Source organism: Scardinius erythrophthalmus (assembly GCF_964197995.2).
Source record: "Scardinius erythrophthalmus genome assembly, chromosome: 23".
Classification (NCBI taxonomy): Eukaryota; Metazoa; Chordata; class Actinopteri; order Cypriniformes; family Leuciscidae; genus Scardinius; species Scardinius erythrophthalmus.
In genome coordinates, this window is record NC_138243.1 from 18795441 (window position 1) to 18814817 (window position 19377).

The 19377-nt window shown below is 38.4% G+C and overlaps 1 protein-coding gene across 1 annotated transcript in view; it reads left to right on the plus strand.

Moving 5' to 3' along the window:
• The window catches only part of cblb (Cbl proto-oncogene B, E3 ubiquitin protein ligase), a 70805-nt gene that overhangs the window by 23785 nt on the left and 27643 nt on the right, over positions 1 to 19377 (plus strand). Inside the window, exon 4 of the mRNA XM_081353822.1 lies at positions 13885 to 14031. Within this exon, the coding sequence (XP_081209948.1) occupies positions 13885 to 14031 (147 nt within the window). The remainder of the gene's footprint in view (positions 1 to 13884; positions 14032 to 19377) is intronic.

A 19377-nucleotide genomic window follows, 5' to 3' on the forward strand; every position in this document is an offset into this window, starting at 1 on the left:
CTAGAATTCAACACTGACTGTGGATTAGTGTCCTCCGTTCTTCATCCCTGTGTTCAGGAGTTCCCCAAGGCTCCGCATTTGGCCCATCTAAACTGATTCCTCTTCACTCTGAGGCATTAAACTTGACCTTTTAATTACACATATCACGCCCAAAATTCCTGCATGGTTGAGCATGCTGATGTGTACCGCTTTCCTTTAGTCTCTTTTCTCGTAATCGTACAGATTGTCATGTAATTCGAGCTTGCACTTTGCATCTCAACTGCTGTGTACGGCAGGGAATGCCTGCTGTCTCTGAGGACTCATTATAGAAGAATAATGAGATTGAAATTGCTCTTTTATAGAAATTGTTTTGCCCTACAATTTTGTGTTTAGATTGCGGGTAATATCCTGCATGCAGTCGCTATTATCTCTGCCATGTAATCTTTTTTCAAAGATCATTTGTGGCGGCGTACGTGGAATTAGTCATTTTAGCATAAGAGAAGGAGGACTTGCTAATGAGCGCATGAAATATTCTGGCCACATGAATTTGTGTTTAGCAGCATTTGCATATTAATGATTTAGCCCTAAGCAGAGACACACATTAGCATTTAATTATTTGAATATCTTTCATTAGATTGCATAAGCTGTGAATCTGTTTACATTGGACTTCTTTAATAAAACATGCATTGCCTCATATGAAATGAATAAAGCTCTGTTGCCTTTTGTAAAAGCTCTGTGTATTTCAAATCACAAAGCTCTACTGTATCAGAGAAACTGCAGCACTTCAAACAGGATATTCTTAGGCGGCAGAAACGGAGATAAAATGATGAGAATAAAACTTTAAGATGAGATTAAGTGCTTCTCATAACTTCTAACTGACTGTCTTAAGCCCTCAGCAGGTCTTAGAAGTTTCTTCTGTTCTTTTCTGTCAGCGTTAGCCTTTTTTGTGAGTCATGGTGGTTTCATTTTAAGTTTGAGAGATGTTTGTTTACTGGTTTCTTCGCACCACAGCCATACTGTAAAACTCATCCCGACCCCAAATTTTAGCTTTTTTTACCAGGTTTCTAGATGGTTATAGAAGTGGGTGTGAAGAAAGAGATCAGGGTGAAGAATATCGATGTCTGTAAGCAAGTACTCCTCAGAAGACCAACACTGTGTGAAACCTATGTTCTGCTCGTCATACACACTATTAGTTTCATTGAAGCTAAAAATACCCCCTCTTGTTGATGTGCATAGGAGATGGTCAACACACTTTTAAAGGCAGGGATGAATAAATGTCCATGTTTAATGAAGCACATAAAATTGGACAATTTTCCAAAGATAATGTGAGTGGTGTCAGTGCTATTCAGTAGGGCTTTGTACGGGCAAGAATCTACATGTGTGTTGTCCAGATGTCCCGTTTTCCCTAGGACAGTCCCGTATTTCAGCTCTATTTTCAGTGTCCCGACTTATTATGAAAAAAATATTTTTTGTCTCGTATTTCTTCTTTCCTAAATTATCTTTGCTTTGATTATAAAAGCGAGTAATAGTCTGCTGTCAAGAGAATAGCCTAATCAAAGGTAGCCAATCCTGTCATAGTATATTTTGGAGAATAAAAATATCATCCAATCACTATTCGATTAATTTGAATTTAGTGGAGGCGGGATATTAGAGAGCTTGGAGGTTGAAGTCAGACGCAAAGATGTCAAAGAAACGTAAACTTTTAATGAGGATCTACAAAAAGAGTTTTTTATAAGTTATTATGCACAGTAAGTTGTGAAAAAAAAGAACTCACTGTGAAATCTCGCTAAATGACACACACCAAAAGTGCTCTCTCAGACAGCGAGACCGGAATGGTCAAATACACACAGTTGTCAAAATGCCTATCATGTGGAGTATCTAACGTAAATACAGTTGGTTATGACTTGAACATAAACTTAAACGTAAACAACTTGTGAAAACCGGATATGTGCCAGTACCGTCCATCCCATCCCGTATTCCAACATGACAATTCTGGTCACCCTAATCTAGCGATACAATACCGATACAGGGGTTATAATACGATATATTGAGAGATTTTTGTGTTCTAAATTGTGTTCCAAAGATGAACGAAGGGTGAGTAATTAATGACAGAAATTTTATTTTTGGGTGAACTAACCCTTTAAGCAAGGCTTTACATTGCGATATTTCTTTTTTTCTTTTTTTTTTTAGGAAGATGATTGAATTTTAGAAAAACTGTCATAAAGCACTCACCACCATTTGCATAAAACCTGAGAAAAAGTTTATTTTTTCATCAGAACAGTGGGATCTGCATTTGTGTTTATCAGTCTCTGTTGCATCCAAAATCATAGCACAAATTTTTGTGCAATCTGACTAAAGGAAAAAGTACTTGCAGGATTCTTTAGGTAAATAAAAAAAGCAAAATCGAAGATCGAATGAGCTGTTTTATAATCCTAACTGAAAATGACATTGACACAGTTTTTTCATGTTTAATCCGGTGAAGCTGCTTGGTTTAATCTGTTATCTGTTGCGCCAAAGAAACAAGCGCGCAGCCATCTTTAGAATTTTGTCTTTGAACTTTCATTTTTGCTACACATTTTTATCACATCGCTGTCAAAGAGTAATTAGCTTGTAAAGTGGATTTACTTATTGTAGATTTAATTAAAGTTATCATGAGCATTGTAATGTTTGAAGTGGATGTCATAACAAATGTCAGTAGACCCTAGACCCGGGAAGATTAAAAAATGAGCGGTTCATTCATAAGTCTGTGTGATCTTACCTTCATGCTGTGGAAATACAAACCAGAAGACAGAACACAACTAGGACAGAGTTGAAAAGGGGCGGGGCTACATAAGGTCTATAAAGTGGTATATAAATAAACGTGACTTGACTGGAGCTTGTGCAAACATGTTCACATTGCTATGTTCAGATGCTTTCTTAACTGATGTTTTGTCAATGCTGTTATTTTTGTTGTGTGTTTTGTTATTGAGAGCACATATTTACATATTCATCCAAACGGATCACCAGCATGGATAGCGCCGGGATGTTAAGTGTGCTCTTAAATAAATAAAAATAAAAATAAAGCATTTTGTGTTTCGGTGTTGCGGTTCCTGTTTTTTATTTTCTTCGGTGTTGCGGTTCCTGTTTTTTTTTTTTTTTCAATTCGTTAAAATAGTTGAACAATACAGTTACTGGAATCCTATCAGTTTTTCATGAATGTGTTCAAAGCTGTGGAGTTGGAGTGGATTAGTGTGTATGTGTGTGTGTGAGAAAGCGAGAAAAGCGAGAGGGGGTTGTGGCAGTATTGATTTAGTCATAAAACAGGCTTGTGATGTCTCCCCCCCCACACACACACATATGCTAGTCTCTCCTTCCTGTATCCTCCACCCTATCCCTCATTACAGACACTAGAAGACCACTTCAAGGTTCAGCTGTTTAAAGGAAGAACAGACAGCTGTACTTGGCTAATGGACAGTTCCTCTGCAAAATGATTGTTGACGGTTTTAATAATTCATATTGATTTGTGTATGGGTGTTGCCAGTAATGTGTATGCATGTGTGTGAGTGTGTGGCAGATTGGCCTGCAGCAGGAGGCCCTGATAGATATCTTATATTTTCTCCAGCTCTGAGGGGTCCTGCCGCTATTACCATACTCAATCTCGCGCTCGGGATGGTCCTGCTGTGGAGCAGTCTGCCAGGTGTTTTATTGATGATCGTTGCTGGCCTGGTGGGCCTCGTTTTTGCAAGGAACTTTCAAGATAAAAGCACAACAGAGAGGAAGAGATTGAGTGAATTAAACACTAATTACCATTCATCTGTCTTTGACTAAAACGCACCCTTTTTGGCGCTCTGCATTTGAAATTGCTCTGTTGTAAGTAAACCAGCAGCAACATACAGTGGCATACTTGTAAAGACAGGAAATGACTGGCAGTGAGATCAACAGAATCAAAATAACACCGCCTGTAGCAGTCAGTAGAAAGGTAGTCTATAAATAAATCATGTAGTATTTTTTTTGTATGCTACATCTGTTTTTTTTTGTTTTTTTTTGTATTATGCACAGATTGCACACAGCTTAAATTTTGAGCGAACTTAGGCAATATTTAAACATGCTATCCTAAAATGTCCATTGTTTCTCTCTTCTGAATGTAGCATTGGAAATCCAGTTCAATTGGAAAGTCAGATTCAATTGAGTGAATCAGATTTGATGGTTCTTTCAGCATACAGCATTCAAGATTCAGCATTCTAGCATACTACTTATACTAAATATTACAATACAGATATGACAGAAATAGTTAGAGCAGTGTGCTTTTCGGAATTCAGCCTCTGTGTGTCATGTAGCATTAAAGTCTAATTCGTTGTCGTTTTTATAGCAAAATATTAGTAATATGCTAATAGTATAAGTCAGGAAGCCTATGCTGCTGTGCATCATTGTGTTTTAAACTGATGTAAGTTATTAACTGATGCAAGTTAAGATATAGTCTATGTGGATTTAGTATACATTTATTAATGTCATTGTATTGTTTTTGTACTTTTTCTTTTTGCAAAAATAATTAAATAAAACTTAAATGAGTGTTCCCATCACTGCTACTAACCAGTAAGTGCAAGTGCTCCTTTTGCAGTGAAGTTGGAAAGTTCTTCCGCATTTCGATTACATTTCATCCATCATGTTCTGTGCTCTGACTGATAGCTGACTTGATGACAGTATTTATGTAGGAGGGTGTGTGCTGTTAAATGTAGGTCAACAAAAAGTGAAAGACAATAGCAAAGCAGAGCTGATTCCTACAGGTGTCAGGAAGCCTAAGAGAATGTCACGCCGGCCGTTAGACATGACAGGTGCTTCCATCTGAACCACACATGTCTTGTAGGGCATCATATGCACCTTGCTTGAGGTGTTTGCAAGGTTGTGTGTTTTGCAGATTGAGGTTGAGCTATATTTCTTTCGTTTTTACAACATTAACTAGTGGGCATGACGCTCACAGATTGACTCTGCTATACATGTAGGGATGTTTATTAGATATATCTACATTAGCATTCAAAAACAAGTAGTTTAGCTCTGAAACTACCTTTATGGCCCTGCACTTGACACTCCCTGATGAGGACCTTTAAACCCGACTGCAATGAAGTACTTTACGCAATCACACTTCATAAACACTAACAGCACAGACCTTAGGTTTTTTTTTTTTTTTTTTTTTACGAGGTGACAATGATTGTGTTTTGATGTAGCTTTGTAATCAAATATGTTGAAGAAAATTTCATTTGTGGTATTTCTCCTGTTATTATCCTCCTATGCCTCTGGAGTGCTACAATACAAGAGTTGACACATGATTCATTTTGCAAACTGCCAGTAACATGTGAGTATTGACTGACTTTCCTCACAGAGGTCAATTCTTGCTAGGCTACGCCTACGGTGACCTTATAGCGTGACATTGGATACGAGTTCTGAGCTTGTCAGATTAGCTCTTGAAGACCTGTAAACACACTTCACGTTTTACTTTCTCTAATATGAAGCAGCCAAAATGCAGCAAATGGAAACTTGCAACCCTCATCGGACCACTCAACAGCTGCCACGTGGCACCATCATGAACTGTGTGTGTATGGGGTGTGGTTATTAGGCGTTTCGACTGAAAATCCAGACAGATTGCTTGAACGTAATTGAAGGCTGAAAATATATACTCTCCAGAGTAATTTCACAGTTTTTCCTCTCCTCTTCAGATGAGCTCTAACACCGGCACTCTACCATTATCTGCAATTACCATTAAATCATCTATGTTCAAATACCACGCTGTCATCCTCCGTCTCCCAATAATATATGATGTTTTATGGGTTTTCATTCAGAAAGGCAGGAGTCATCCGGGTCACAGAACACACACAGGAAGCACTGAGGGTTTGGAGAGTTCACAGAGATGATGGTAGGAAGTCTGACTCTCTGGTTTGGCCACTTAGGCAGCAGTGTCTTGAAACAGCGGGACTAGCATGCCTTATGCAATAACTAAGCTGAATGCATTGAGCAAGGTCGAAATGATTAGGCTTTCCACTGCCTTTAGACCATTCACTTATATGTGCTTATGTGAGACAAGAGTCACTATTTATCTTTCTTTCCATTCAACTGACATATGTGCAGTCTATTTTATTAGTAGCTCAGGTGAGCATCACTATTATTATTCAGTATTGTTAGTCATTTTGCAGTCCAGACATAACTGACACCTCATATCATGTGGGAAAATGTGTGTTATTACTTTTCTAAGCGATTAGACTTATTATTTTCACCTGGCAGAGGATAAATCCTATAGACTTGCATTGAAGGTGGGAGCCAAATCGTGTCTAGACACCAGAATATTATAGAGACTTGACTTGGACCAAATACAAGTCAACTAGCAACCATGGTAGCACTTTATTTTACAGACCTGTTTCGCATGTACAAAGTGCATACTTATTGTAGTAATTACAATAACTGGGTAATAACTTGGTATAGTCCTGAACATACCCCTGAACCTAATCTTAACCCATGCAGTTACCTTATATTATTTAGTATTTTCTTGGTAAGTACACTATAAGTACATTGAAAGTGCACACCATTCTTGGTGGTGTCTAGTTGCATCTGACCCTAGAACTAATTTGAAATCACACATAAAGAGAAACAGGCTCAAAGAATATCCTGTGTTCTTTCAGACATTTCCATATATACATGTATTTTGCCCTTGTAGCAGTTTTGTAAATGACTTGCAAAGTAGTTTTGCATATCCCAGATTAAGCTCCAGCCATATCCTGCTGAGCTGTGGTGTTGCGTGTGGTAGTCATGTGTCCTATGAAGTAATGGCTCTGTTCAAGCACCCCCCCGCTCCTCTCGATAAGAGGTGAGGCACATAAAAACCCTCATCCACCCCAGCAGCGCAGAGGGAATTAGCATACGTTAGTTGCCTGTGGGCCGGGATTATTGTTCTGTCTTGAATTCAATTTCTCTTACCTCAGGACAAGCCTCTGTACTAGGATTAGCTCTCTCTGTGCATCCGTCACTCATGTGTCCTCAAAGGTGTACTGTTTTCTCCCTGGCTTTGTGGTTAGCTTGTGACACGTTATCAGTCTGTGCCGCATGGATTGGGTTTAAATGATTCACAGACATGGCTGGGAACTGGTGTGTGTCAGAGGTGTTGAAGCTTAAATGATCGCTGTGAACTCAACAGTCAGCACATGAGCATCTCTAGGATTCATCCGTGTAATGGTGTCACTCTCTGAATGTTATAGATATTGAAATATTATAATGTAGTTCCTGTGTGAACCAGTCTCCAATTTTCTGTGATAGTTATGAAGACAGCAGGTGTGACCATGTTTGATGTAGGATGGATGTTGTTTGCTGGTAATGGATATGTCGGATGTTAAATATTAGAGATGTATGTAAATGTTCCACAGGCATGTGATCAGATGAGTTTGACTACTCAAATAGAGAATCTGTTGAGTCTGATCGAATGACTCTTATGAATCAACATCTGACTCTTTTTCTTAACTATTGGTGAAGCTGAAATCTGTATCATTACTAAATTGCTCTTTATTTGACAATGTGTAGTCAGAAAAATATATTTGAAACAGTAAATAAATGGTAAACAGATAAAAAAGAATACATAATACATTGCTTTACATTATATTGTAAACTGTACATTGCCTTGTAAAGTCAGCAGTTATATTCAGCTTTGTTTTACCAACTTGCAGTTCAGAAAGATATTCTGAGATTATGCGTCATCATATGCGCTCACAGTACTGCTTTAAGATTTGGGTTTAGAAGATTTTTAAAATGTTTTTTATGTGTTTATTTGGCATTTATTTGATCAAAAATACAATAAAGACGTTTTTCTGGATCAATTTATTTCGTCCTTGTGAAGAAAAGTATTTATTTCTTTAAAAAAAACGTACTAACCCCAAACATTTGAATGGTAGTGTGTGTGTGTATATATTATTTTTATTATCAAAAAAGCAAGCCCAGGGTCATCCCAGTCGGGTCTGTGTCAGTTGAGCTTGCCTTTCTCCAGACTGACGCTGAATATATATGAATCCCTCAGCAGTTTCGGTATTACTGCATTCAATGGGGCGATAAAATGAGTGGTGAGTCACCATATTGAAAACTTGAAGACTTGGAGTTATTAACTGAACTGAAGTTTATGGAGAGAAATGTTCTCTGTTGGGTTCATCAGAGACTTATAAAGAAATAAAAGGATTCCCTCGGCTAAGTTAGGCTGAAAAGAGTTTTATTGCAGTATCTACAGCAAATATCATTGAGAACTAAGTAATCTTTCACATCGGTTTATCACTGACGCGTGCCCGCGATTCCCCCCCAACCCCCCCCCCCATATCATGCCTCACTGACAGTTGCACCCTTGATTATGACTAGAGCTTTAAAACAACTTTGAATAATCTAGATTCTGAAATAAAATACACCTCTGTATTTGACCCCCGCTTTTCATCTGCCAATTTCTCCCCTCTCTTGCCAGTTCTGCATTGCTGCTAACGTGCTAATTGCTTTGTAACAGCTATGTTTTGACAGGAAGCTACGCTAATGTAGCCCACTAATTAATGGGTCTCAATATACAGCCAGATTTAGACAAGAAATGCAAATGCGAAATAAGGTCTGATGGAGATGAAATTGTTTGGATCGACCGAGACGGTCGGGGCGAATTTCGACAATGCTCCTGGGTGCTCCAGGTGTCCAATTGCAGCTTTACAAAATACCACTGTGAATCCTGAAAGTTTGTGTGTGTTTGTTGTGCCTCAGAGGGGCTAGTTATCTACCGCTTGCAGCCCGGTTCCTCTCGACCTCCCTCGGGCTGAGTGGCTCTGCGTAATTGAGTGCCACCTGAAAGGTTGTTCTGAAAGGTGGGTTATCTGCCCGCTCTAATCCCACAGGAGGACGGCAAAGGGAGAGGAAGGGGACAGGCCCCTGAGGGCTGGAGTCCCTTTCTACCAGCCACAAGGCAATATGGGAAAAGTCACTTAGGGACACAACTTTGAAAATTTGATTGACTTGTGGTACCTAGAGATGGTGTAACTAATTATATTTGTTTGCATGTCTACAGGACTGTTTTATAAATTACTCAGTAGGTACGCGTGAGTGAAAGTAAAGATGCTCAAGGTTAACATAACACTTGGGAAAAGTACTAGTACAAGTTTTAAACTAAAGCAAAGGATATTTCATGTACTTGTGCATTTGAATTATGAAAGAGTGGCATAATAAATGGAATTAAATTATTTGAGCCTTCTTGTGAAGTTTAAAAGTTTAAAAAATTCCATAAAAATATTCAATCAAAAGAACAATTTGTTTGAGAGTCCCACATCCCACTTATGCACTCAGTGATATATATGCATATGCCACATTGTTTTTTTTTTTTTGTCGAAAAACTTTAGTTTGCAGAAAACAAAATCTGAAAAAATACTTCAGAATTCAGAAATCTGTTTTGTGACTACACACCTCTGTAGACAGTCAGTGTTCATTTGCTACAGAAGCAGATCGTCTCTGTTCTGTTGGCCGGAGCCCAGTGAGTGTTTGTTTTCTGGTGTGGCCACGACATGTCCTTCAGACTGCGTGCATCAGATTGCACTGTGTCCTCGTGCTGTTTGAATGGAGACGTGTGCGATAGGGCTGAACGATATATCGTTATCGTATCTATATCGAGATATGAACTTTCAAGATATTACTATCGAAAAAAGCAACGATATAGACGATATAGATTTCCCCTCTCCGCGCTCGCCCTGCATACAACTCTGGCAGTCATAACAAACATCAGTTTTACGAGTGCCCTTGAATGCACCGCTAAAGCAAAGAGTATACATACAACCGGCGTAGCGTCATAGAACGTCTCTGAAAAGGTTCACGCCCACTTTTAGGGGAAAACAATCCGGCGAGCGCCATACACAGTAACGGATTGAGGACGTGTACTAACCCTTACAAACATGTAATTTGTATTTAAACATTTTTTTTTCACACAGTAGGCTACCCCTATTATGTATTTGTATTTAATTATTTTTTTCCACACAGTATTTTGTATTTTTTATTTTATTTTAAATACATTTCCATGTATTTATGCCCATCTCTGCCTGCCATCATCATCAATTTCGTGCTGTTATGGAAATATCATGAATTACGGATGATGCTATCGAAAGCTAAATCAGGCTAGTTGTATAGCTGGACAGAAACGTGCACTCAGTAGCTACTCTAAATATAAAGACACAATATTATACATTTAAAGATGTTTACTTATTAAAACCGTAGTAAAATCATTCACTGGCTACCTGGTGACTCGATGAGGTACGAGTAAATGTCCGGGTAAGCCACTGGGTGGGGTTGATAGACCAATTTGACGCTGGTAGAATGAAACGGGATATGTTTTTAAGTTGCCCAAATTAAGTTTATAAATGTATCGTTCACGCTCTATGGAAGGCAGGGTGGACATATAATTACTCAACGTATTTCATCTAAGTGATTTCTGAAGTTATACACGTCTGCCGGCTGTGTACGGACGTTGTTTTGTGCCGCTATTTTGTATTGAAGTCTATGGGAAGTCTGGTTTGTTTTCCCCTAAAAAGGGGCGGTTACAAAATTGACAGTTCTTTTGGCTAAAGCCAGCGCGCACACACTACCAGGGACGTGGAGGGGGGCGGCGTTTCCATGGTGACGCGTCATTGCTTGACACGTGACACACAGCAGCAGCAACAGCGCTGAATGAATCAAGTGGGGCTCGATGCAGAGCCAAGTGGGAGGAGCTAGAGCTCCAGCCCCTCCCCTCGCTGGAGCTCCAGCCCCTCCCCTCGCTGGATTTAGTGGGCGGGGCCGCGCATGCGCAGGTAAACTTTCTCGCTATCAAAGAGTTACGTCACGATCTTTTCCCGCAGCGTTGCATTCCGGGAAGGCGCCGCCATTTTAGGTGGTAACTCTATCAGTTGATCAGTTGCCATGGTTACTTCTACAGTGAGGCCAAGATAAATAGCAAAAGAGAGAGAAAAGATCAGTTTGATATGCGTTTGCATTTTAGCGATATTCCACAGTTTCTTGGGAAGATATGGAGAAGGAAAAAGCTTAAATAAACGGCCTATCACGTTAATGACGTAGCCTACGACATTGCCAGAATGTACGATCTGTCCGCACACGGCAGGTCCAAAATGCACATCCAATATCAGATTTATTTCCACATATAAATAAAACAAATAAAGGCCCTATTTTTAAATATATTTTATATAGTCCTATAATGTTTTTTATATAGGCTAATATATTAAAATGTATATTTGTTAATAGGCTATCTTCATAATTAAACAAAAACACATCTAACATAACATAACCTGAGTTGTTCATTTTTTTCAATATGTTCTTATTTATTTCATTAACGAAATATCAATCTTCGTCTTTACCAGAAGATAGCCTACAAAAATCTTCAAGATAGCCTACAGTATAACGGATTATCACCTTATAAACAGTCCTTTGTGGAATAAGGCCTGCTATATAGAAATAGCATAGCCTTTTATAGCATCTTAATTTAAACTTTATTTTGTTATTAGGTTAATAAAATGCTAACTCGTCTAATGTAATGTAAAGAGCTGGATACTAATACTTAAATAGGCTTTATGTCATTAGATAAGGCCATCTAATTTGATTAGAGTTGATAGACTAAATTTTTTTAACGTTAGTCATTCATTTAGCCTAAGCAATTACTATATCGCATTAATCCATCCTGGGTGCAGTTCAAGCAAGCACCGGCAAAAGTAGGCTAATGATAATAAATGTGTCTGAAAAAAATAACGAAGCATTTTCATTATGTATTAATAGGCTGTGTACAGTAGGCTATCATAACACTGAACAATTCAACATAAATCTGGGGTAGCCTAGTGTCTCAACTCTCCCCCACTGGCCACCCCGCACATTTCTTTTGCATTTACCTTGCATGACACAATACCATGAAATATTTTTTAATAAGTTTTTAGAGCACAGAATAGCCTAATGTTTGATGCATCCGTTGTTCAAATTGCAGGGGACACAATATGTAGGCTATGCACAGTAAAAATTTAACATGAATGTCCATTGGGGGCTATTGCTTGAACGTAGAAGTTGCCTATGATAAAGACATGATAGCCTATAGGCCTACTAGCATATAGGATCGAGCTGTAGCCTATGATGCATTTGCACAATGATAACATAAAAACAGTTACCAATAGGATACTCTGCTCATTTCGTTATTTCAGGTTAGAAGCCAACAGGAAGAATTTCCATCGGAGTAACCCCGGCGACAGCTGACAGACCCAGACCCAGACCCAGACCAGACCCCTCCCCAACACACACACACACACACACACACACACACACACTCACTCACTCACCCTCACACACACTCACCCTCACCTGTACAATTGTTCAGTTAAAATAAAATCTTTGGTCCTTACAATTTCTCACTTGTCTTCTATGGCTGTTTTCTTTTGGTAAAAAAAGTAAAAAACCATAAAAGTCCCATAAACGTTCCGAAAGGCCGCTGTTGGTCATGTGAACGTCCTTTTGAACGTCCGGAGGAGGACGGGGACGTTCGGGGGGACGTTCGCACAGGCCATTTAGGGGACGTTCTGGGGACCTTTTTTTGTTAGCTGGGTAGCACCTCCATCCCCAGCATCAGCAGCACCACCTCCATCCAGGCGCGCTGGAAGCTGTTTCATGCGAACGGGGCTGAGGGCTGGGTTGGAAAATATGTGACGTCATTATGTTGTGGCTGACAAGGTCACGTAAATGCGGTGGACAAAAAATAAATAGGGGTGCACTATCTAAGCTTTTACATTGCCTTTTAAGTCTAGTAATTTACATAATCAAGCAGACGCTTTTGTCCAAAGCAGCTTTAAAAGTGAGGAAAACAACGAAACCGTTATAAAGATAAAATAATAAATAGATACAAAGTTTCAACCGTTTTTAGAAACAAACACAAACACACACACACACAGTGTGAGTAATGTTCTTATTAGGTGTTTACGCGTTTGTCACAGAAACGATAAATATTTAATCATAATCACGACAAATATTAGAGAAAAATACAATATGATGTATGCCAGCATCTTGCGCATCAAAACAAACTTGTCCTTCCATCACGGTTGAACTCGCACTAGATCCAGCAAGGGTGAGCTAGACCTCTAGCTGCAGCGAATCCCCGCTCACTAAATCCAGCGAGGGGAGGGGCTGGAGCTCCAGCGAGGGGAGGGGCTGGAGCTCTAGCTCCTCCCATTTGGCTCTGCATCGAGCACCATCTCGAATGAATGATGATCTGCTTTTATGTCATTTTCCTTTTTTATTCAGAATATTCACAAATGTGTTAGCTATGGCATGAAATATCTGATATTCCGATTGTCAAATACATGCAAGTGGAAGTATATTGTTGTTTAAACACCTTTATAACGATCGCGTTAGTTGAGCTGTATGCGCGATGGGCGCCGCCGTGTTAGTTTGTGCCGCAGACGCAGTTCAGAGAATCGGATCTGTTGGATTTACAACCTCTATGTTTACAACACGTGAATTCATCCACTTCTCCCGAAATACTTAAAAGTAAGTGGCTGGTGAACTGGGAATAGAATAGAGTAAACACTGAAGTTACACAATGCGTATCTGATATGAATAAAACGTGTCGAATTATAATGGAAAGGATTATTAGTACCTCTTCCATAGACATCAGTGTGTATTTTACAAACTCTAAATGTATTGTTTTTTTAGTTCTTACGTAGTCATATCGTATTGTATCGATATCGAGATATCAGGCATGAAAATCGAGATATGAAATTTTGACCATATCGTTCAGCCCTAGTGTGCGACACATTAACTTCCAGAAAAGCTCAAGAACAAGAAACTGGCTCTATAGAGAATGCTGAGAGTCCACTTTTCTCTGTATGTGTTTCTCTAACCTGTACTTTTTTTCTCTTGCAGACGGAACCTTACCAAGCTCTCGCTGATCTTCAGTCACATGTTGGCCGAGATTAAAGCCATCTTTCCAGGTGGACAGTTCCAAGGAGACACATTCCGCATTACCAAGGCAGATGCGGCCGAATTTTGGAGAAGGTCTTTTGGCGAAAAGTAAGTTTGAGTAGTTTTCTTGTTTCCAGACGTATCTGCCAAATCAGATGCGATCTTTCCAGTCTTTCATTAGAGCTCCAATCAATTAAAACTCTTTGTCATGGAGAAAGGCTTTTTCTCTCCTCCATTTAGCAGCGAGTAAGTGGGGTGAACTGTCTGGTCATGTGCTGGAGTGCTGTTCTTGAGTCAGCCCTGTGATTTAGCATACATTTGCACACTAAACCAGACACAATGATGCCTTTCCTAACTGCTCTAGTCAGCGTTTGTGAGGTGAAGGTCACTGGTTAGCTGATTTTTTTCCCCCAGTAGATAGCATTAAGGGTCTTCAGCTTCTGTCTTAATTCTGGAATATGAGTTTTCTCAGACTGGGCTTGTTTGCTGGGAAGAGTTTCAGTTTGCTGTACTGCCAGCGTATAGATAGAGGAGATAACATTGTGGCAGTTAGTCGATTAGTAAGATTGGCTAGTTCAGGAGTTTTCAAACTGGGATACGGGCACTCCCAGGAAGTGCTAGGTGGTCCACGGAAAATAATAATAACTAAAAATAATAATAAAATAAGGAAGAAATGACATTATTAGAGTTTCATTCTGTGTTCTAAAGAGCAATCATTTTTATTGTGTTTACAGTAGATTTATGTTTCTCTTCAGGTTTAAAATAAATAAGAGAGTAATGCAGTAAAAAAGTGTCACTCATCTCATTCACACCGGTTGAATAGTGCTTGAATTGCATTTAATTTGACTAATTTCCACAGGTTTAATGCTGGTCTATATAATTGGTGTATAAATCTCAAACAGCTCACAAGCACCAAATTGAGCTCCTTTTCATGGCTAGTGGTGCTTAAACGGTCAAATACACACAAAATGATGTCAAAATACCAGTCTTGTCAAGTATTCAGGTTAAAACAGTCAGTTTTTTTATGTAAATTGGTTAGTAGATGCATGTTGTGTAACAGTATATTAGATCCATGCATAAGCTCTTAAAGTGACAGCAGCCTAATAAACCTGCTACTATCTGTCATGTTAATCAAAGAACAAAAGATAAATAGAAAATCACTCCCTGTTTTTGACTGAATAAATTTAGTAATATTAATTGTAAGCATTAATCTGTATTTTTTTTACCTAAATACTACTGCTAGACCCACCTGAAAAAAACTTTTTCAGGTTTTCAGTTTTCAATTTCACAACAATTATAGAGAGTCTGTGCGCTGCTACACTATTAAAAGTTATTAATTCAGTTAGGACACCACTGAAGGCCTAGGTGTGAAATGCACGGCGCGCCACTGTAAATAAGATATATTTAACAAAAATAATAATTGTTATAAATAATCAAAAAAAAAATTGTGTGCATCTTTCATTCTTTTATAATCTGCCTTTTTTTTTTTTTTTTTTTACATAAGAGTGAAGTGATTAGTCGACCATTCTGATATGTTGTTTTGGAGATCAGTGGGTTGCTGTGAACTGTGAAGAGATTTCAATTTAATTTCAATTATATAAGTTTGTTTAAGGAGTTATTCTTTGACTGTAATTTTAATTGCTTCTCCTGATAGAAAAAAAAAAGAAGTAATAATTTGGATTAAAGCTGAATAAAGCTGATTTCCATTCCAAGTACAACTCTCAGAAATATCATCTGATCGCAGATCTCTCTAGATCTTTAAGAGGTGTCATCTATTTGCAATGTTTAATTCATTTGCAATTTCTGTGGCTGCTGCATAACTTATCTTCTGTTTAATTCAGCAAATCGAAGGGTTAAAGGAAGTGTAAATGTATCCACGGATACACAAACATTGCTAGGGACGGAAAGGCCTCGTAATGGGGCAGGTGTGATTAGCTATCCCAGAAAGGAAGAGCAAGAGAAGGGGAGAGAGAAAGAGAGATTGAGGGATGGGAAAAGACCGGAGCAGTCTCTAATGTGTATCTTGTTACTGCTCTGATATATTATAGATTATTATAAAGGTCTACTTCCCGCTCTGTACAGAGGAAGTGTGCATGAGTCATTGATACGAGAAACAGAGCGGCCTTCCTTTAGCTCTTCTATCTCTGTTTCTCTCTCTCTGTTTGGAAATAGAAAACTCAGCATCCTTATGCCATCAATCCATTGAGCACTAAAGCTCAGATTTGTAGCTTGCAGAGTTACAGTTGCTACACAGCGAATCTATGTAAGCAGGTCTGTGCATGTTTTTGTATAATGAGACAATTTAAATTAGCTTGTTTAACATAGCAGTTTCTAAAAGTTTTGGTTAAAAATCTTGGTTTGAGGATTTTGAAAAGTTGGAATGAATAAGAAACATTTCTAGGTTTGCAATCAAATAAGTAAATCAGTGACAATGATCATGTGAACTCTTTGTCAGATGTTCTCTTGCTTCCAAGTTGTATACAAATTGCAAAGTTCAGTTAATCTTTTCACTTGGCTAAACTATGAAAATTGTAATTTGTAATAAATTGGTTTATATCCCAGTGACAAGAAATAAGACTGTCCACATGGGAAAAAATATAAATGAATAGATAGAAATGAATGATTTTCTTCAGCAAGGACACATTAAAATGATCAAAAGTGACAGTTAAGGCAAATACATGTCTTTTGAACATTCTATTCATCAAAGAATCCTGAAAAAAATGCATCATAGTTTCCACAAAAATATTAGAGAAATGTTTCCTGAGCACCAAATCAGCATATTAAAATGATTTCAAAGATCAAATAAATGCAGCCTTGGTGAGCATAAGAGACCTCTTTCAAAAACGTATGGCCCCAGACATTAAATGGTAGTGTATTTTTTATATATATATATATATATATATATAATATATATATATATATATAATATATATATATATATATAATTTTTTTTTATATGAAACAATCATCAAATGTTCATCAAATGTCAAAACAACTGTATCTTTTCTTTTTTAAGAGTTAATTTTTTTTAATGAGGGCCTTTTTTTTTTCTTTATTATGATATTAGGACATTTTTACCCCCCCCCCACCCCCAAATCAATATTGAATTAAAATTACAATTTTTAAAAAACTTGCTCATCATAGACTAGGTGAATTAATTGTATGTGTGACTTCCCTATTTAATGTAGTTTTTGGATCAATTATTAGATAGGACAAAAAACGTACTTCATGACATTGTTTTTTGGGGATAAAGGCAGAATTGAAGCATTTTCGGTTCGTGATCTCAGACTTTTGGACCCTGCTGTGTATATATACCCGTTCTCTAGATCTTATCTCTAGATTCTTTAAGCCTTCAAAAACAAGAGTAATTCATCCATCAGGTCAGAATGCTCTAAGACTAGAAAGAAAATATCAGTCCTTATATGTCTATATATCTCTCTCTCTCTCTCTCTCTCTCTCTCTCTCTCTCTCTCTCTCTCTCTCTCTCTCTCTCTCTCTCTCTCTCTCTCTCTCTCTCTCTCTCTCTCTCTCTCTCTCTCTCTCTCTCTCTGTGCCACTTGGTAATGGAATAAAATGCTTTTACTCAGAGTAACCAGCGAGAATGGAATATATGTGAGGTTACCTCCCCCTCTCTCATCCGAACACCGTTCTCAGATCAGTTTCAGTTCTGATGTACAGACTAACCCAGAGCAGATGCAGATGCATTGTGGGTATTTGATATGCAGATGATATAATGAGGGAAAAAAGAAAAGCAACACTGTTTCCTCATTATCAGTTCATATAAATGTCCTGCTGTTTGGCTGACTGACGGGTCGAGGACAGATTTGTTTTCAAGCTAATTTTTCTTATTAAACTCCCTTCTGTCCACCGGGACTCAAATCCGTTTTAAACTCTCATTTAAATGTGGTAAGTGGCCACGGGCCAATAGGAGCACAGTTTCCAGTGGCAACACTGAAGGCCACCGACTGAGCTGCCTGTTTTCTGTCTTACTCTGGCTGCAACTGTTTAGTGAATTAAAATAATGCACTCGCTGATTTTACTCCGATAGCACAGGGATTATCACACAACCAAATCGCCACAGAGCAGGCACTCTGATTCAGAATTTTACCCAATTTGTTTCTCTTAACGCACAACATGGCTTTGCCGAGGCTTTTTGATGCCTTTAAATGGATTCAGAAATCTGCCTCCTGCCTCGTGACCTGTCTCGCTCTGACTCTCCAGTCTCCACCCCTTCACTCATTTATTTATTGGCATGATACAATTATGTGCGTCTCTATACCTGTCCTGGATCAGTAATTGGCAAGGACAGGGTCCTTAATGAGCTTCCCTTTATGTCGTCCACTGAGAGATGCCCTCGGCCCATTAAAAAGTCTTCCTTAATTAAGAGGTCAGCTATTCTAATACATGTAATTAAACTAGATCTCGTCTTTCTTCACAGAACCAAGCTCAGCTCTCCCGTCCAGCTGCTTGATGTGCATCAGTGACAGTTTAAGGGGGATTATGCTCAGAAAAATTACTTGTAATGCTCCATATGGGATATGTATGGTATTTATGTGCCAAGCTTTTATTTCTCTACCCTCCAGTAAACCCACCAGATTGATTCATTGTTTTCTTCACCGCACTGACCGGCGTTTAGCAAGTGTGTCAGAGGCCAGAGTGAGTTTCCTTATTCCTGGCGATGCATCAGCACTTTTGTGCTGTTTCACTGTGGCTGCTGATTAATTAATACATATGCAAAACACAATTCTGCTCTGTAAAAGTTCCACGCTAAACTGCAGTTTAATCATGCTGAAGATGCTTAATGCGCAGAACTCATGATGTGATGGAAATGAGTTTGAATGCTGAGATCATAAAGCTTATGGAAATCAACATACAAGTGACTTTTAGTTACATTTAGTCTATATTTAGTTAAACTTAAGTTGAACAAATTGAACAGCACCTCACCAAGGCTGCATTTATTATTAAAATACAGTAAAAACTGTAATCAGAATTACATCCTCCAGTCATATATGAAGGGAATTTTAATATCGTATTAATAATTAATTTAATAACTTTTTAAAGAGCAATAAAAGTCAAGAAGATGTTGTCATTTAGATTGGTTAATCATGTGTGTAAGCAAAGTTTCTGTATGTGTTGAGACTTAGCCAGCAGGCCACTGCCCTCTCTAATAAGTATCAGCAGAGCTGATGTTTCCTCATTAACCTGCTGGTCTGTCTGATTCAGTGTGGATCTTCCATGCCATTGTCTCTTTATTGACCTGATTAACAGGGCTTGATCCTCAATCCAGTTTAACTGTTTTAATCCATAACAAGTTTCACTTCCTGACACACTCAGGCTACTTACAAAACCGGAAAGTTTTCCAAAGCAATCTAAGAATCAGCAGCCAACAGGAGTCGCAGGAATGATGGGTAAACGCTCCCTCAGGGTGGCTAGCACTGTCAGATTTTCAAAATA